The sequence below is a fragment of the Oreochromis niloticus genome, linkage group LG14, assembly GCF_001858045.2.
Source record: "Oreochromis niloticus isolate F11D_XX linkage group LG14, O_niloticus_UMD_NMBU, whole genome shotgun sequence".
Classification (NCBI taxonomy): Eukaryota; Metazoa; Chordata; class Actinopteri; order Cichliformes; family Cichlidae; genus Oreochromis; species Oreochromis niloticus.
Window position 1 is genome coordinate 28,637,466 of NC_031979.2, and position 20,960 is coordinate 28,658,425.

General features: G+C 40.1%; 3 protein-coding genes across 3 annotated transcripts; all 3 read right to left on the reverse strand.

Moving 5' to 3' along the window:
* Positions 1 to 1,911: 1,911 nt before the first annotated feature.
* Positions 1,912 to 2,808, reverse strand: LOC100709009 (odorant receptor 131-2-like). Its single transcript, XM_003455920.3, has one exon. It carries the CDS (start codon positions 2,806 to 2,808, stop codon positions 1,912 to 1,914), a length of 897 nt encoding a protein of 298 aa, XP_003455968.2.
* Positions 2,809 to 12,715: 9,907 nt separating this feature from the next.
* On the reverse strand, positions 12,716 to 13,663 carry LOC100709280 (odorant receptor 131-2-like). Its single transcript, XM_003455921.2, has one exon. The coding sequence runs from the start codon at positions 13,661 to 13,663 to the stop codon at positions 12,716 to 12,718; it is 948 nt and encodes a 315-aa protein (XP_003455969.1).
* A 5,563-nt stretch (positions 13,664 to 19,226) lies between these two features.
* Positions 19,227 to 20,251, reverse strand: LOC100709548 (odorant receptor 131-2-like). The gene has a single exon (XM_013264526.3). The coding sequence runs from the start codon at positions 20,249 to 20,251 to the stop codon at positions 19,319 to 19,321; it is 933 nt and encodes a 310-aa protein (XP_013119980.2). The 3' UTR covers positions 19,227 to 19,318.
* Positions 20,252 to 20,960: the final 709 nt, after the last annotated feature.

A 20,960-nucleotide genomic window follows, 5' to 3' on the forward strand; every position in this document is an offset into this window, starting at 1 on the left:
CATTGACAGGTAATTTAGAATCACCAATTAACCTAACTCCAACAACTGCATGGCTTTTAACTGTGGGAAGAAACCAGAATACCCAGAGAGAAACCAGTGGAAACTAGCCAGACTGTGGATTTGAACCCAGAATCTTCTTACTGTGAAGCAACAACACTAACCACCATGCCAACAATCCAGACTTAACAGAAGTAGGAAAGCTATGATTTCAAGGCTTGATGCAGAAGTTTTTTGTACATTTTTGTCCTTGACAGGTTAAACCACAATAAATAGCAATAGCATACACGTGGTGTGTGTGTAGTTGTCTGCCTCTTATAACTCCAGTGTTTTCCTGCAGTTTGACATCTCGTGCGATCTTGTGAATTTCATGAGTTCAGCAACTAACCACTCTTACTAGATTGTATCATGTCATCTCATCAAGGACAAATTAAGTTGTTGAATTTTGTACAGATCCTTCATGATTTAATTATGTTCATAGAAACATGAAATTATTGTGTTTAAATTACAAGTTAGACTTTTTTAATGTAACAACCACCCAATTTACTTTTTTCGGTATACCAAAAAAAAAGTAGAAGCGGCTGCTCGATTTGACTGAGATGGATGCCTTCCTGAAACCACGATCCAAAGCGCACGAGACTGAAAGTTATTGACTTACTTCACTCGAACATGAAATGAACAATTTAATCTAGCCTCTCTGCATATCATGTAGTTTCTACACTATATAGTTACACTTAACTTTAAAGCATGATGCACTTATGTTAAATACACGCAAGATGCTTACGTAAATCAAAGAGTTGGCCAATCCCTTTTTTTCAGTGCATATGCCTACATACGTCTAAGCCGGTCTCCTTTGCAGCCTGTCAAGCTGTGTCATACCTGGAATTTTTATATAGATTTAATTAAAGAAATAGGGACAAAGTTAACTTTTTAAAATTGATTTTTTTAAAGTTATTTGTAAACTTTGAAAAACATTCATAGAACCTGGAGAACAATTACTCAAGACCACCTCAAAAGATTCCAAAAATATTTGGCTCCTTGGAAACACTTTATAAATAAACGAGGACTGCCTCGAGTCTTCTGGACACTGCTGGACATTCAATTCAATTCAATTCAATTTTATTTATATAGCGCCAAATCACAACAAAAGTCGCCTCAAGGCGCTTTATATTGTACAGTAGATAGCACAATAATAAATACAGAGAAAAACCCATTGTGGACACACAGGTATCGCAATGTGTATGGTATATATCATAGTATGCACCATATACAAACACAGACGTATGTGTATTCACGACACTAGCAAGAAAGACTTTTTTTTAAAAAGCAATACACACAAATGAAAACATTTATTTTTGGGCTAGAGATCGTGCTTCTTGTAGGTCAGACTAAATTACCTTATCAACATCACATCTAGTGTTAGTTTGAACCACAGTGTAGGGAAAACATTAGAATTTGAAGTTAAAATAACTAGATGGGTTTACACTTTTAATTATGATCAAATTAAAATTGTGTTTAAACTCAATTTCACATTTTAATTTTAAGTAGAGAATGTGCATGCACTTTATCACGGATAGTGATTACTCTTGATTAAAATGTTCAGTGTCACAGAGTGCTCCTGGAATCACTGACAGAAACACATCCATAGTATATATATAATTTATTCTTGGCAAATATACAGGGAAGACTTTGCTCATCAGTACAAAATCAATTACATACATTTATTGATTAGCACATTTCTGTGCTGCCAGATAATGTAGAGTAGTTAATGACTAAATAATAAAAAAAAAACATTTAAACAAATTGTGCAACAGACAATAAACCCATGTGTGATATATGCTATTGGTGATGTTTTGTTTTTTTGCAGCATTAGCAACATAACAATCTCAAATGTAATTATCTTAAATTGATAATTTAAAATGATATTTGCACTTTAAACAAGCCATTGAGAGTTGAGTATTTTAGTGCATAAAAAAACTTTTCATCCCTGAGGCCATAGATCAGAGGGCTCAGACATCTTGGAGCAAGAATAAATGTTATATAATTAAAATACCTAACAGTAGAGAATACATTTAGGTCAATTTGAAAGACAGCATCTTCTATGATCGGGCACCACATCTGAATGAGACAAAGAAACAGCTGGAAACCATGAAGAACCACTGTTCTGAGGCCTTTATGGGTTGACTTCTTATTCTCTCCTGATGCAGCTTTGGCCACTCTCATTATTTGAACATAGGAGAAAACAATAGTAGTGCTCATAATCAAGAAGTAAAACTGACTTACAGCTGACCTAACATGAGCCTGCCATCTGTAGATAATTAACATCTCAGCAGAACATACTCTTCCTTGGAAATAGAAGCTGGGGTTTGCTGATGCAAAGAACATGAAAAGAACAACAATGCAGGGCACAGAGCTGAGACTGTGAATGATCAAGATGAATTGCAGTGCTCTCTGTGTAGAGCACAGCTCTGCGTGGCGCATTGGCATGCAAATGGCCACGTAGCGTTCCAGGGTCATTGCTGTTAGAGTAACTGGTGTGATGAATGTATACAAAGACAAAACAATAAATATAATTACACACAACCACATTTGTATGGTGATTGTAAAATGGCCTAAAAGAAGTGTGGTATTCGTGATTATTAAAAACAGACAATCAGATAGCAATGTAATAGCAAATAAGATGTACCGCATGACTGTGTAGAAAAACTGCTTCATAAAAAATGTTGTGATTTGAAGAACATTGATGAAAAGAAAAACTGACACAAAAACCTGGACTAGAATAACACGATCACTGAGTTTAGTTCCTGGCATTTTTCCTTCAATGAGTGAGTAATTGAACACCATACTGTGTTTTACGGAAATGTTCGAAGGTCTTAGATATTTAAAAGTGAACTTTGTCTTGCTGAGGAGTCTAAAATAAAGTGCCGCAGTGTTTGTTGGAAGAAAGCTTAAATGTGAACTCTAAAAACAGTAAAGCCATATGAACCATAAAATTAACAGAAAAGTATCAGCTATCAAGGACACAAGAGACACAATTTACCAAATTATCCCCTCGGCTGCAAAGCTTGGGTGCACAAATCATGGTCTTTGTTGTGTTGTATGCTGCTACAATAGAACGGGCTGTGTATTAACAATCTTTAAGACCAACTACAGCAAAAGTGAAACATCAAATCAGAGACAGCAACAGCTCTTTGTCACTGTGCATTTGGGAGATATTTTTCCACAGAGGTGTAATCTTTTGCAACTGCAACTATTACTGCTACTGCAGCTTTACTCTAGACTTGTGTCTACTGTAAGGCAGCAGAAAGCAAAAGTCAGCCTCGTTGTGGCTTTAGAATAAAAGTCATGGTTCATGATATTCAAAATGATTAACTATACATCAATGTGGGACACCGACACTCATAAGAGGTAAAAATTTACCCTAAAAAAAAAAAGGGGGGGGGATAATTAAATCTTCAGCATGCACAAAAGAAATCATAATGTCTCATCTGCAGTAAGAAGTTTAAAACAGAAAGTTCCAGCATGTGAACTAAAATAGGGAACAAGATGGCTAAACAGTGTGGCTTGCAAAATAAACATTAACAGGCCTTTCCAAAGAACAACAACACACTATATTGCTTCCATGTTCCTTACCATATTTTAATAATGTGATTAAAGTCTTTCACTCCTCAAGATTAAGTAAGCTTCATAGACTTATCTGTGGTTTTACTTAAATTTTGTGCATGAAACTGAAACCTTTATTTTATTATATTTTCATCAACCGCCTAGGACCTGGCGTCCACGTATGTGGACATCACATTTTGGGTTGTCTAGACCAAAATACAAAATTTTGCTCTACAATTGCCTGATATCCACTTACGAGCACATTATACTGCCACTGTCCTATCGAAATTTAAAGCGAATGTCCTCATATGTGGATCTCATTTTTCTCCAAAACAAAACTCAGGTAAAAAAAATCACGTAATTCTTTGTTTTTACATTCAGCAGGTCCCAATCAGCCCAAATAGCAAAGAGAAATTAAAAATGCATGCCATGAAAGAGTTTGGGTCCCAAGAGGTTAAATCTTTAAATACACAGTATGTACCTAAATTATGGGAAGATGATGTGGTAGTTCCAGCTCTAACTAAAAGCTTTATAAAAATGGAGACTTTTGAGCCTAACCTTGAAAGTAGAGGGGGGTCTCTCTCCAAAATCTGAACTGGTCCTGATTTTGCAGAAGAGGGGCCTGAGAGTTTAAGGCTTTGCCTCTCATATTACTTTTGAATATCCTAGGAGCCACAAGTAAGCCAGCAGTATATGGGAAGATCATTGTGCTCTTTTGGGATGATGTGGTACTGTCATGGTCAGGGATGCCTTCCCAGGGGTCATCAGCTGGACTATTGTTTTTGTGTTTTTGTTTTTGTTGTTGTTCTCTCTCTCTCTCTCTCTCTCTCTCGCTCTTCCACCCCTCTCTGCCTGGGTTGAACTTGTTATGGGTTCCTGCCTTGGCCCAACACATGTGCGAGTCATCGACTCCAGCGGTACCCAACCTTTTTTTGCGTTACAGACCGGTTTATATCTGACAATATTATCATGGACTGGCCTTTAAGGTGTTGCGGATAAATAAAACAAAATAAAACCAGTACCAAAAAAAGATTTATTTATAATACACGGTAAAAAAAAAAAGACCCAGGGAAACCAAGTCAACGATAAAAATTAATAAAAAATAATGCTAAAAACTGATTAAACCTCTGAAAACCATACATTTCACACCTGAGCCTCAACTCTCGCAGCCCGGTACTAAATGACTCACGGACCGGGCCCAGGGGTTGGGGACCACTGATCTACTCCACTGCTGCTCATTATCTCCCTGTTCCTGCAACTTCTTGGGGCAACGAATTGGTGCTACTCATCGCTGGATTGTTGTACTACTCTCGTCAGTGTAGTCCTGGCTCTAACTAAGCTCATTTCTTCCATCAGTGTTGTCTTCAGTCTAACCTGTGTTTCTCTTTGTGAATAGACCTCCTGGACCCGTCCCTCTTCTTCCCTGGAAGTGAACGTGAGTAAGTTTGTGAGTGCATTTGTGAGTGACCAGCAGATCACAGTGTGTGGCTGACCTACCCTGTTTCCCTGGATTCCCTGGAGCCCCATCCCCTTGCACTGTTCCTCTGCAGATAAGCAGTTAGCTGTTTCACACATAGTCTTTCTAGATTTTTTGAGATAAATGGAAAGTTAGCTAAAGGCAGAATGAGGAATGTCATTCAGCAAATACTTATCAAAATATTAGCCCATTTGGATTCCAAAGTATGAGTGCAGTGTTGTCTGTTAGTCAGAAAAAAAAGTAAAACAGTAAGTAAAAGATTGTGATGTATGTGAACGAGAGATGGTGTAAATTGGGGTACATCAGTGTTAAGGAGTGGTGCTGTACACGAGCTGTGGCGCTGTTAACGGTTAGCATCCGACCGTATTACCTGCTGCGGGAATTCTCGCAAGTCATCGCAATAACTGTTTACATTCTGCCAGCGGCAGATGCGGCAGCAGCATGCAAGACAATTCACACAGTAGTGTCCCAGCTGGAGACATCACACCCCCAAGCTTTCCTTTTCATCCTTGGGGATTTTAATCATGTTTCCTTGTCCTCAACTCTTCCTACTTTCACCCAGTATGTGGATTGTTTTACCAGAGAAAACAAAACACCGGACTTACTGTATGCAAATACCAAGGATCCATATAGGTCATCACCCCTCTCCCAACTAGGTGCCCTCAGACCATAACCTGGTCGATCTGGTTCCCTCATACATAATTTTGGTGTGTAAATAACCCCCCACCACATGGTAACCCCCCCACCTCTTCAGAGGTGAAGAGGTGAGCATGGCACTGAAAGACTGCTTCCAAACTACAGACTGGGAGGTAATATGCAGCCCACTTTTCTGCTGGAGCAGAAAAGGAGGGCTTTCAGATCTGGAGACAGAGAGGAAATGAGGAGAGTCCAGAAGGAGCTAACGAGAGAGATAAGGAGGGGAAAGGACAGCTACAGGAGGAAGTTGGTGGAGCAGCTCCAGCAGAGCAACATCAGAGGTGTGTGGAGAGGACTAAACACCATCACTGGACGGAGCACAGTGAGCAGAGGGGGTCCAGAGCCTGAGGACCTGGATAGTCAGGTTTGGGCTAATAGATTGAACCAATGTGAGTGAAGTTGGCCCCCCCCACCTTCTTCACATCTAACAAAAGTGGTATCAAATGTTTGTGCTACGTTTGTGCTGCAAAAATGTTCGTTTGTGCCGCTTTCATTTTAAAGATATTAATAAAAATTTCTAGAGGTTATCAGAGGTCAACCAGCCCCCCCACACTGATGGAATCAAACAAAATTGATGTCAGTCAACTGTGCTACGTTTGTGCTGGTTTGTGCTGCAAAGATTGTCGTTTGTGCTGCTTCTGTCTTAAAGATATCAATGAAAATGTAAAGGTCAAAAGGTCAACCAGCCCCCCCACATCACCCAAATCAAACAAAATTGATGTCAAACATTTGTGCTACGTTTGTGCTGGTTTGTGCTGCAAAAGTTTTTGTTTGTGCTGCTATCATTTTAAAGAGATTAATAAAAATTTCTAGAGGTCATCAGAGGTCAACCAGAAATTGTCGTTTGTGCTGCTGCTGTTTTAAAGATATTAATGAAAATGTAAAGGTCAAATGATTTGATGCATGACTAACCATTACAAGCACTTCATAATGATTATTATCATTATTATTATTATTATTCATAATGATTAATTGTTGTGTGTATGAGGGTACAGTTGTCCATTTGTTTGTTTTGTCTGTTGTGTGTGTGTATGTGTATGTTCAGTCCATGAGTTTAATGTTGGTCAGATGTCAGGAGTTCAGGAGTCTGACAGCTGTAGGGAAGAAGCTGTTCCGGTACCTTGTGGTCTTAGTCCGGAGGCTCCTGTAGCGCCTCCCAAAAGGAAGAAGGGTAGATGTTTTGTATGGCAGGAAGTGGTGCTCCGGTGATGCGCTGGGCAGTTTTCACGACTCTCTGTGATAGGTTTGTAGCATAAACCTATTCGCTGGAACGTTCAAGACAATTCAGCTACACAGCAAAAAGCATAAGACACCCTCGTATACAAGGGAGGCCCGAGCCAAGTGTCATTGCTTCCACTTGACACCAGTTGCTCTTGTCCGCTCCCTCGTAACACTGCTCTTTTATTGAGGTTACATGAATATACATAGGTTCATTAACATATGATGTATACATACAACCAAAGAGTACCTTGCCTGTGCGTTGTGTAAGTATGTGTGTGTGTGTGTGTGTGTGTGTGTGTGTGTGTGTGTGTGTGTGTGTGCGTGGGTGTGTGTGGGGTCAGAATGTGACCCCATAAATGACTTCCCTAAACCTGCTGGTCACGCCAGCATCGAATCCATCCAAGTTACATGGTTTATTAAAATCAAATCAAATTACAGCAGTTGCATTTATATTAGACTACCTTTAATTAACTACTTTAACCCATTTACAATGAAAATGTAAAAAAAAAATCTAGTCATTGACCTGTGTAGTATTTTAAGACTATTGGAACTGAAAATAACTTGAACTCCAATTTCGAAGACACAACTTTCTTTCTCTCTTTTTTTTTTCCGTAAAGCTCTGACTTGTATTATGAGTATGAGTCTGTGGTCTGGGAGAGAGTCCTGTAACTCTCTGTCTGCAAAATATAGTATATAATGACCAATGCTGGGCAATTAATTATATAGTTACTTCTTCCAAAAAGTAACTCAGTTTAGCAAACAACAAAGTTTTTTGTAGCTATTTTTTTTAATGCAGCTAATGCATTTTTAAATAAACATTTCAAACTATTTACAGAACAATCACGTGAGGGGAGGGTTGTATTGAACGCTGAACTGAAGTCTATAAACAGCATTCTGGCGTGTGTGTTGTTGTTGTCCAGGTGACTGGAGACTGCATCCTCTGTGCTCTTTTTCTGATGGTATGCGAATTGGTGGGGGTCAGGGGGGGGGTCAGGATTTGTAGTGTGCTAGGACCAGCCGCTCTAAGCACTTTGTAATGATGGTGGTGAGGGCTACTGGGCGGTAGTCGTTTAGGCTTGATGTGTTGGAGTTTTTGGGTATGGGGACGATGGAGGTGGATTTGAAGCAGGCCGGTACCACAGCATGGGCCAAGGACAGGTTCAATATGTCTGTCAGCACTCCTGCACACTCCCCAGAACACGCTCTGAGAACACGCCCGGGAATGCCATCAGGACCTGCAGCCTTGTGGACATTAATCCTGCTCAGCACCGCTCCTACATCGGTGGGGGAGAGAGTCAGTGGTTGGTGGTCCGGCGCCACGTCTGCTTTGGTTGTAGTTGTTGGATTCCCTCGCTCAAAATGAGCATAAAAGTTGTTGAGCTTGTTGAGGAAGGAGGATGCAGGGGAGGGTTTGGTGGTCCTGTAGTCTGTAATGGTCTGGAGTCCTTGCCACATGCGTCGGGGGTTGGAGTTGGAGAAGTGTTCTTCTACCTTCTTTTTGTAATGGTGTTTGGCTTTTTTGATACCCCTCTTTAGCTTAGCCCTAGCTGTACTGTAGGCGTGTGCATCTCCTGACCTGAAGGCAGTGTTGCGGGCCTTCAGGAGGAGAATGTGGAGTTAATGTGATCTGTAAATTTTGGTATGTCCTGAGATTTGATTTTCACCCAGGTGTCATCCACATACCAGAACCATGACTTGGTGGTGTTCCTGTGTAGGATAACTACCCAGGAACCATGACGGTACTGGGTCTGAGACCCAGTTTTTTGTGTATTTTTGTTTCATTTTGTTGATTATTGTATTTTTCTCTATTTCATGATTTACATTCTGAAAGAGTCTGGTGCATTTTTGTGATTGTGGTTAGCTTCACTTCCCTGTGACATCATTATGTTTAATTTCAGTCAGCTGTTTCCCCATATGTTTACCTCCTGATTACCTCCTGTGTATTTAAGTCCTCTGTTTTCTGTGTTTCATTGTCAGGTCGTCTGTTGTGCTACGCCATAGTCTCATCATAGCTTTTATAGTTTGGTCACAGTTTCATAGTTGTCATAACCTGTTCTCAGTTTAGCCTTTATTAGGGCTCTACTACTCTCTTTTGGCTTAAGTTGAGTTCTGGCTCTGCTTTTGGGTCCTGTTTCCAAACACATCGGCTTAACCTGCCGTGACAGATAACAAAGCCCGGTTTTCCACCTCCTCCATGCACAAATTGGCCGCAATGGGTGAAACTGGGCAACCCATGGCACACCCATGTTTCTGTTAGGTTAAGGCTGTGTGCAGGCAGGAGTGGTGGTAAGGAGGACCCAAAGTGCAGACTCTCGGAGACAAAAAGGTGAACTCAAAAACAGCTTTAATACTGAACTCAAAGTAACAAACTTCCAAAGTGCAAAATAAACTCAGGCAAGCAGACAGAAACACACAGCATAGTAAACGGTAGATCGCGACAATGACAAACTGAAACACAGGGCTTAAATACATAGAGGAGCAATCAGGGAATGGGCAACAGGAGGGAAACACAGCTGGGGCAAATCAGGACTAACGAGACAAGGAAGCAAAACCAGATATATTAACATAAGACATGGACCTTCAAAATAAAACAGGAAACATAACACAGACACAGACTCACAGGCAGGCACTACAACAGAGGGAACAGAGACATGGGACCAGGGCAGACACAGACACTGACTGGACACGGGGATATAGCAACTAAGGATACACAGAAACGCGAACTAGACAAGGGGATACAGCTGACAGGGGAGACAGAGCAACTAGAGAAGACAGAGACATAAACCATAAGACAGAACTCAAAGAAACCAAAGACTAGAAATTATAAATAATATAATAAACCCAAAGACCCTGGGTCAACGACCCAGGCATCCTAACAGTTTCTGCCTGTAGTACTGACCCTTATGCAAAATAGGTGGAATAAAGACACATTTCCAAAAGCAAACACAATTGATCAGTGCTGAGAGTGGTCCTGTTGCTGAGGTTAGGGTGATCCTGTAATCTCTTACGAACTACCTCCGACGCTTCCTTGACTGGGATGCAAGTGAAGACAGATGTAACATCTCTCTTCACTGTACATGTACTGTTTATAAGGTTGGGGAAACCTACTGTCAGCTGAGACTGAAGAAGTCATTTGGATGAGTGACGAGAATTTTCTCCCACTGAAAATGTCCAGATGAACAGAATCAACCTTTTGGGATTTACTTGCCTGGATGATTAAGCACACATCAAGACATTATTTTATTTTTGCAGCACAAACGTAGCACAAACATTTGATACCACTTTTGTTAGATTTGAAGAAGGTGGGGGGGCCAACTTCACTCACATATTGAACCAGTTTTTAAAAAGGTTTGATCCAGAAGCCCTTCCCTCTCCCATCCACTAGAGCTCTTCACACATCTCTGCAACCCCCCATAGCACCAAGGACATCAGATGCACCTCACCTGCCCCCCTTTTCCTTCAACCACTCTACTGCCTCCTCCCCCCATGCCAGTCACCAGGAGCCACCCACCCACACCCTATACTGCAGCCTCTCCATCACACCTGACCAGGTGCGGAGTCAGTTGAGGAAGATGTAATCCAGGAAGGCCAGGGGTCTGGATGAAATCAGCTCCAGACTTCTGAGGGACTGTGCAGATCAACTTTGTGAGGTTATCACATACATCTTTAACCTGAGTCTCAGTCTGGAGAGAGTCCCCATTCTGTGGAGGACCTCCTGCATGGTGCCAGTCCCAAAGACAATGCACCCCAAGGAGCTAAACCACTTCAGACCTTTTGCACTGACTTCACACCTAATGAAGACCATGGAGAGGATCATACTTCACCACCTTCGCCCACTAGTTGGGAGAGACCTAGACCCACTGTAGGTTTGCCTACCAGCCGAACATCGGAGTGCGTGACGCTGTCATCTACCTGCTGCTTCTCTCATCTGGAGAGTGCCAGGTGCACTGTGAGAATGATGGGGGTTTTTTGTTTCGCCAGTGCCTTCAACACAATCCAACCCTCAGTTCTAAGGGGGAAGCTGCAGGGAGCGGGAATGGACCATCAGCTGCCCTCATGGATAATAATAATAATGGATTGCATTTATATAGCGCTTTTCTAGGCACCCAAAGCGCTTTACAATTCCACTATTCATTCACTCTCACATTCACACACTGGTGGAGGCAAGCTACAGTTGTAGCCACAGCTGCCCTGGGGCAGACTGACAGAAGCGAGGCTGCCTTTCGCACCATCGGCCCCTCTGGCCATCACCAGTAGGCGGTAGGGTAAAGTGTCTTGCCCAAGGACACAACCACCAGGACAGAGAGAGCAAGGGGATCGAACCGGCAACCTTCCGGTTACAGATGAGCTTCCCAATCCCCAGAGCCACGGTCGCCCCCGATTGTTGATTACTTACCAGTTGACCCCAGTATGTGAGGCTGAGGGACTGTGTCTGAGGTGGTAGTCTGTAGCATGGGGGTCTCACAAGGAACAGTACTCGCACCTTTCCTCTTCACCCTCTTATCCTTATAACATGGAGACTTGCCATCTCAAGAAGTTCTCAGACAACACCGCAATTGTGGGTCAGGTGTTGGTGGGAAACGAAGTGGAATACAGGGGGGTCATGAATGACTTTTTTAGCTAGTGCGAACAGAACCATCTTCGCATCAGTGCCAGCAAGACGGAACTGGTGATTGACTTCAGCAAGAAGCCACCCCCTATTACACCAGTGAACATCCAGGGTTTGGACACTGAAACGGTAGAGGAGTACAAATTCCTGGGTGTTCACCTCGGTAACAAACTGGACTGGTCCACAAACAAAACTGCACTCTACAAAAAGGGTCTAACGCATCTCCACCTGCTACGGCGGCTGAGATCTTTTGGGGTGAACAGGACTCTGCTAAGGAAGTTTTACGACACTGTTGTGGCATCTGCTATTTTTTACGCTGTGGTCTGCTGGATTTGTGGAATGGCAGAGATGGACAGGGGGAAACTTAACAAACTGGTCAAGAGGGCCAGCTCTGTCCTGGACTGTCCACTGAAGTCCATCAAGCAGGTTGGGGAGGAGAGGATGTTGTCTAAGCTAAGATCCATCATGGACAACACCTCCCATCCTCTACATGAACCTGTATGAGCACTGAGCAGCTCATTCAGCAGTAGACTTTTACACCCACAGTGTAGGAAGGAGTGCTACCGCAGGTATGGTACCAGCAGCTTTCAGACTCTATAACACAGTTTAACATTTTTTTTTATCTCTGTACAATTTTTATACATATTTCTGTACATTGTTACGTGCATATATGAACTTCAGTTGCTTATGTATATAGGACCGCATTGTGTCTTCCTTCTATATTTTATATTCCCTTTGCTATAAGATCTGTGTAACACCCAAATTTCTCATTTGTGGGATAATAAAGGTTGATTCTATTCTATTCTAAATATTTTTTTATTGTTTAAAGAAGCTACAATCACAAGTACAACATGTTTTGTTTACAAACAAATGTTATTGTCTGAACTGCGTTTTCAATTCAGTCCAGTTGTATTTATATAGTGCAAAATCACCACAAAAGACTCTACAATAACACAAAGCAAGCTGCCTGTTATCGAAATAATTTTAAATAAGAACAATAGAAAGGTGAAAAGGGTCATATTATGCACCAGTTTAATATAAGACCAGCAAAGTGAACAGAATGTCTGTTTTTATCAGTAAAACTCTGACCATCCCTGGAAATCTGTGGATCATTAGAACCTAATGAATGAACAAGCTGTTGAATGTTTCTTATATAAGCCACAGAGAGCGTAGTATTTCAGTGCATTAACAAACATCTCATCCCTGAGGCCATAAATTAGAGGACTCAAACATCTGGGAGCAAGAATAAAGGTTATGTAATTAAAGTACCTCACATTGATAAATAACATAAAATCAATCTGCAGGACAGCAGCCTCTATAAATGGACACCAGAGCTGGATAAGACACAGCAGCAGCTGGAAACCATGAAGAACCACTGTACTGAGCCCCTTCCATGTTGACTTCTTATTCTCTCCTGATGCAGCTTTGGCCACTTTCATTATTTGCACATATGAGAAAACAATAGTGATGGACATAATCAGGAAAAACAGCTGACTTATAGCTGACCTAAGATGTCCCTGCCATCTGTGAAAAATGAACATTTCAACAGCACAAATTCTGCTCTGGGTATAGAAGCTGGGGATGGCTGATGCAAAGAAAATAGACAGAATAACAATGCAGGGAACAGAGCTCAGACCATGAATGATCAGGATGAAGTGCAGAGCTCTCTGTGTTCGGCACAGTTCTGCATGACGGAGGGGAATGCAAATGGCCACGTAACGCTCCAGGGTCATTGCTGTCAGAGTAACTGGTGTGACAAATGTGTACACAGACAAAACAATATATATAATAACACACAACCACACTTGTATGGTGAAACTAAAATAACTCAAAATGAGCAACACATTAGTTATTAGCAAAAAAAGTGAATCAGACAACAGTGCAATAGCAAATAAGATGTAACGCATAGTTGTGTAAAAAATATCCTTCATAAAAAATGTTGTGATTAGCAAACAGTTGATGCAAAGAAACATCGAGATAAATACCTGGACTATGATGACCTGATTATTGATGTTGTTTATTGCCAACTGACCACCAATTACTGAGTTATTTAACGCCATATATTCCTTAGTTTTAGGCAAATTGTTTTAAATCTTCATATATGGAGAGATCTTAAGAATTTACCTACATATATGAATGCATGTCTGGTTTCTAGATTCTAAAATCAAATCTCACACAAAGTATCTGATCCAAAGTTAAAATAAATTCAAATTTAACAGCCTCACAGTAAAAATAAGTGGAATATCTATTGAGTTAAACATTCACAGTGCATGTTGATATGACATGACATATATCTATAATGCCTAAAGATAACAAGTCACAAGACATGAGAGAGTCATTTTACCAAACCATCCCTGCGGTAAGTAAAACACATCTGAGATGTGTGCTGTCACAAGCTGATTTTTATAGGTGAAACTCTAACACAAAAGGGAATGTCACGACCGGAAGATGTCACCAAAGGAAATGCATTTGGGTATTCAAGTATACACAACTACTGCATGTAATTGGTCTCTAGATTTGTCCATCAACTCTTACCTGTCTCCTTAGAAACAATTTATTGTTTGAAATCACAATACCTCACAGCTATCATAGTCTAAACTAATAAAAGAAAGCAGCACTGCCACTATAAATATGTAAAGCATTTCTTGTGCCTGTCCCAAATGTCCCAGATAACTGGAATCAGTTCTTTGAAAAAAAACAAAATGCTGAAAAAATGCTGCTGGCTGTTCAGTACTTGACTGGAGCTGTGTGGAGCTACACAGGCCAGTTTTTTTTTCAATGAAATACAGTCACAAGATTCAGATTTCTCATGATTCCCGACTTATAAGATCAGAAGTACTGCTAGTTTGGTCGTAAGCAACAGTTCTCTGGGCTTTCTGAAGTACTTTCATTTTTTTCTTTGGATACTCAATTCCTTTTTACTGACCTGCATTTTGTAAAAACCTCAAAAAAGAAAGTCAAAGGTATCAAACGGAATCAGTAAACAATATGGTTGCAGATAATATGGGTTCAAACTGGCCAACTTACTGAAAATTAAAAACAGCAGTTAGGTCACTCTATATGGTGTCCACTGAAATAACTGGTGCTCCTAACTAAATTTATCATCTTGTTGTTTATTCAAATCATGTGCACAAAAACTGAGTCCTTTTTTCATTATATATCAATAACGCTTTACTTGCAAAGCATGTACTGAGAAAAAATAGATTGCCTTTACACTAGCTGTGATGGAAATTCTTGAACAGTTTGTAAGGTTATGAAGTCATTGTTTCCAAATGCTTTTACCTTAGTTGTGATAGAAATGTTTGATGAAAATTGCACAAGTGCTAACTCCCGTGCACTTTGTTTACAGGCCACGCAGAGGAGTAGAAGATGCCACAGTAAATTCGGCTTACTTGTTAAACAAGTTTCGGTCATGAACTTTCATTTTATTAAAATAGCTGAGCTTATATGCTACAAATGGTTCACCACAACGCAAAATGAGGAATATAGTGGAACAAATCAGAATACAAGTCCATTTGGTGCCAAAGTATCAGTGCATTGTTGCCTGTTCGCCAGAAAATGTAAAGCCAATGTCATGGCATTTGACTGATGTTACACAAAGTTCGATAAAACATTTCAAACAGAAATGAACATTGCACTATTAATCATTCTGACACACATTCAATATGAGCAGCAGCAATTATTTTTCGGACATTTTTTCATTGTAACAACTAAATGGGTTTTTTGTTTGTTTGTTTAAAGAAGTTAGAAACCTAAGTATAATGTCTTATTTGCACACAAATGTTGTTCAATCAAAGGAAGAAAAAGGTCAGTCATTATGCACCAGTTTAATATAAGGCCAGCAAAGTGAACTGAATGTCCAGTTTTATCAGTACAACTCCAAGCATCCCTATAAATGTCTTAATATGTCTATTAGAATATATTAACCAGAATGAACAAGCTGTTGAATGTTTCTTATAAGCCACAGAGAGCGTAGTATTTCAGTGCATTAACAAACATCTCATCCCTGAGGCCATAAATTAGAGGACTCAAACATCTTGGAGCAAGAATAAAAGTTATGTAATTAAAGTACTTCACATTGATAAATAACATAAAATCAATCTGGAGGACCGCTGGATACCATAGCTGGATAAGACACAGCAGCAGCTGGAAACCATGAAGAACCACTGTACTGAGCCCTTTCCATGTTGACTTCTTCACTGATTCAACCATCCAGATTGGCTAAAGCAGTGGTTCCCAAACTTTTTTTTGCCAGGCCCCCCTTTGTTTTACAAGAAAAATGTTCGCCCCCCCCTACAAATGCATCCTCCAAACACACACACCCATATTTTGTTTACAAACTCCATTGCGGTTTATTTCACACCTCAAACATTTAGTAAACAATTAAGCAAATACAAGTAAACGGCAATAAATTGACTATGTGCACGTTAGCATATGCTACCTCCGGTGCGGAAACTCCTGTGGGGAGCTTTGTTTCCAGTGTCCTATTCGCGCCTTGTTTACGGTCCAAAACAAGTTAAGCAAATGAATGAATCAAGCGGCGATTTACATTTCTATAGATGTCTTGGGCATTTACCCAATATATCTGTAAATGATGTTCATCGACTTGTCGATATTTTTCCCCGGGCCTCAGAGCAAAAGAGAAAAGGGATTCAAATGTTATATTTCTCAGCGGTCCCTCGTTTATTGCGGGTGTTATGTTCTAAAAATAACCAGCGATAGGTGAAATCAAGTAGCCAATTTTATATTTTGATGCGTGGACATCGTGGACATCCAGTACTGCACTTCAGAGTCACACTGCTAGCGATTGATGCAGCGATGCAACCTTTTTTGCGCCACGGACCGGTTTATGCCCGACAATATTTTCACGGACCGGCAATAAGGTGTCGCGGATAAATACAACAAAATAAAACTAGTGCCGGTACCGAAAAAAAGAAGATTTATTCATAACACACGTGAAAAGACCCAGGAAAACCGAGTTAACGATAAAAACGATAACAAAATAATGCTGAAAACCGATAAAAACCCTGAAAACCATACATTTCACACCTGAGCCTCAACTCTCGCGGCCCGGTACCGGTCCGAGGCCCGGGGGTTGGGGACCACTGGTCTGCAGCGATCAGGACGCAGGACACAATGTGACGTAAAAATAAGCATGAAAACTTGCACTAAAAAATCCGCGAAACAGCGAGGTGAAAGGTGAACCGCGTTATAGCAAGGGACCACTGTAATTTTGAAGGTAAGTCACAACATACCCTTCATACATACTAATGTATAGAAACCCTTACCAGCAATCATTCATTTTTTTGTGTGGCTTTTTTCACAGTTTGTTATGCTGTGTAGGTCTGTACTTGACTAGCTGATATCGACATAACGGGGAAACATCTGGTTTGACTATTGTTCACCTGTAGTTTGAATGCTGAACATTTGCCTGTTTAAACCATAAGAACAATCACTATACAGAGATGTGCTTCTGAATGTGGACGATGTGTCTTCTGCTGCAGTAATGCAGTTCTGCTTGTGTTGAGTGATGTAAACAACCGATCGACTGAAACTCTTTAAACGTCAAAATCGATCATTAGATTTTTTGTGACACAACAGTGGTTTGTGTTCCCACCTTCTGCTCTTTGTAACTTAATGCGATCTTTCCATTTTCGAGTTTTGGACATGATTTTAGAGAATATTTTCGCAGTAGCGATTTACTGCAAAGTAAAGCTACCGGAAATGTACAACCCCACATCCGGTCTCAAACCAGGAAGTTAGCATTTTCTCGTGCACAGGGTCAATTACAGGTAGTAATAAAATACATTACTAACTCTTTTACGCTACGTCCACACCTACACGGGTATTTTTGAAAACTCAGCTGTTTCTATGCGTTTGGGCCTTTCGTCAACACGTAAACGGCGTTGCGATTCACCGAAAACGGAGATTATTTAAAACTCCTTTTTTAAGTTTATGTGTGGATGAGGATTACAGAGTTCGTCATGCAACGACAAAGGTATGTGGCTCTTTTCACGTCACGCTGTGCGCCACGTTATTGTTTACATGAGATGAATTGCAGAATGGCAGATAGAGACAAAATACTGTTACTGTTAATCTATCTGCAGTTTTTACACGCTTACATATACACACGCAGTTACTGTCCCTGCATTTAGAAAGGCAGAGGCGTCACGGTGTAATTATTTTACGTGTAGTTGTTTTTCTCCTGTGTAATAATTTTCAACATTGCTATCAATACATTTTTCAAAAAATGCCTCTCTGTGCAAAATGGGTTCAAAAACAAAAACAGCTGTGGGATACTGTTTGTCCGTGATTTGAACCGGGGGAACAAATCGTGGCAGGATCAGCCTGATATTATTTGTATCCCACTGTAACTTTACTGTATAATGAGTTAACATGTCCAAAATTTCAGGAGTAGTTATTACAAGAAGTGTTTGTCAACTAAAAATCAACATTGTTGGATACTGTTTGGCCGTGATTTGAAGAGCCCAGCGCGTGCTCCCGACGCAGAGAAAACTATTTGCAGGGGAGACCTACTTTGGCACTTGTGCAGGTGAAGCCAAAGGGAAGATATGCTTCACCATATTTTCTAGTCTTTGGCTTGGAAGGAAGTTGGTTTGGAAACATATTTGGCGATGCTTCATCTCCTGCTTTGCGTTTGTGTGGGAGTCCAAAAATCTGTCCATTATGCTAGCACTGTCCAAGCTCTCTTTTTTCTTTTTTTCTTTTCATACCGCGCCCCCCCGCAATGGCTCTGCGCCCCCCCTAGGGGGCGGGCCCCACACTTTGGGAACCTCTGGGCTAAAGGAACAAGTGCATTTTTTCAAGGTTTGAGCTAAAACCTGAAAAGTGTGGTCACCCGCAGATTTAAAATAATTTAACAATTAACAGATCCTGAGCTTATGACTGCACAGGCCTGCTGCGGATCTGAGCAGGTCTACTATGTACACAAGAGCCTGCCCATGTAAAGCTTCACATGTCATTAATAAAATGTTAAAATCTATTCTGACTTTGATGGAACCCTAGTGATAGGAAGTAAGAATAATGCCTAGCTGCTTCCCTTTGGGCCAGTTGTAGATAGGCTAAAGAGGACAGAAAGGCATGTGAAAAATGAGATACAATAATCAACACTAAAGAAATGAATTGATTCTTTTTTAATAAACAGGACTGGTGGAACTGGGTGAAAGCTAAATGCTGGTTCTTAGTTGAACCTGCCACAGTAATGACTGACCTCCTCACAGAAGCTGACAGTGTCAATCACAAGAAGACATCCAATATAAGTAACATTTCAGTATTGCCTGTTAGTCAGAAATGTAAAGCCACTTTAAGTGCATTAGACTGAGGCTACACGGAGTTAAATAAAACAATGGACAGTGGACATGTATGGCAATGATTTATTTTCAGTACATTTTTTACTGTAACAACTAAATACATGTAACAATTAAATGTCTTTTGTTCGAAGCAGTTACAATTATGAGTACAATAAATTTTACAATAAGTAAATAATTAAAATAATTTTTTACAACAACTTAACTGCTCCTAATCTACACTGTTGCCAAACTAAAAACAATTTAAGGATAAAAAGGGTCAGATACTATACATCAGTTTAAGTATAAGACCAGCAGAGTGAATGGAATAGCCATCTTTATCAGTACCACTTTCAACCACTGGAAATCTATGAGTATTTCTATTGGAATACATTAGAACATAATAAATCAAAAAGCTGTTGAATGTTTCTTATATAAGCCACAGAGAGCGTAGTATTTCAGTGCATTAACAAACATCTCATCCCTGAGGCCATAAATTAGAGGACTCAAACATCTGGGAGCAAGAATAAAGGTTATGTAATTAAAGTACCTCACATTGATAAATAACATAAAATCAATCTGCAGGACAGCAGCCTCTATAAATGGACACCAGAGCTGGATAAGACACAGCAGCAGCTGGAAACCATGAAGAACCACTGTACTGAGCCCCTTCCATGTTGACTTCTTATTCTCTCCTGATGCAGCTTTGGCCACTTTCATTATTTGCACATATGAGAAAACAATAGTGATGGACATAATCAAGAAATAAAGCTGACTTATAGCTGACCTAAGATGATCCTGCCATCTTTGAAAAATGAACATTTCAACAGCACAAATTCTGCTCTGGGTATAGAAGCTGGGGATGGCTGATGCAAAGAAAATAGACAGAATAACAATGCAGGGAACAGAGCTCAGACCATGAATGATCAGGATGAAGTGCAGAGCTCTCTGTGTTCGGCACAGTTCTGCATGACGGAGGGGAATGCAAATGGCCACGTAACGCTCCAGGGTCATTGCTGTCAGAGTAACTGGTGTGACAAATGTGTACACAGCCAAAACAATATATATAATAACACACAACCACACTTGTATGGTGAAACTAAAATAATTCAAAATGAGCAACACATTAGTTATTAGCAAAAAAAGTGAATCAGACAACAGTGCAATAGCAAATAAGATGTAACGCATAGTTGTGTAAAATATATCCTTCATAAAAAATGTTGTGATTAGCAAACAGTTGATGCAAAGAAACATTGAGATAAATACCTGGACTATGATGACCCGATTATTGATGTTGTTTATTGCCAACTGACCACCAATCACTGAGTTATTTGATGCCATGTATTTCTCACTTTTAGGCAAATATTCTGTTGTTTTATATCTTCAAATGTGGAGAGGCCTAAAATTCTAAGAACTTGTCATATAATATTATATATATGGTTATAGATTCTAAAACCAAATTCCCCACACACACACTATCTAAACCAAAGTTTAAATGATGTCAACCTAAACAGCCTCACAGCTTTTATAAATGGAATATCTATTGAGTTAAATATTCACGGTGCTTGTTGATAATATAATGACATACATCTATAATACCTAAAGATAGCAAGTCACAAGACATAAGAGAGTCATTTTACCAAACCATCCCTGCGGTAAGTAAAACACATCTGAGGTGTGTGCTGTCACAAGCTGATTTTTATAGGTGAAACTGTAACACAAAAGGGAATGTCACGACCGGAAGATGTCACCAAAGGAAAAGCATTTGGGAGTCATTTTGTACAACAGTTCGATTCAAGTACTAAAATATAAAACTACTGCACATATCAGGTCTCCAGGTTTGACCATCAACTATTCTCTGTCAACACAAATTATTATTATTGTTTGGCAACACAACACCTCACACATAAAATTGAAGAGAACAATGCTACCTGAATGTGCAAAGCATTTCTTTTGTGTGTACTGTGTGAATCCATTCTTCGAATAGATTTAGTCAAAAATAATTTACTTCTTAAATTGTTCAGCACTTGACTGGAGCGGCTTTTAATTA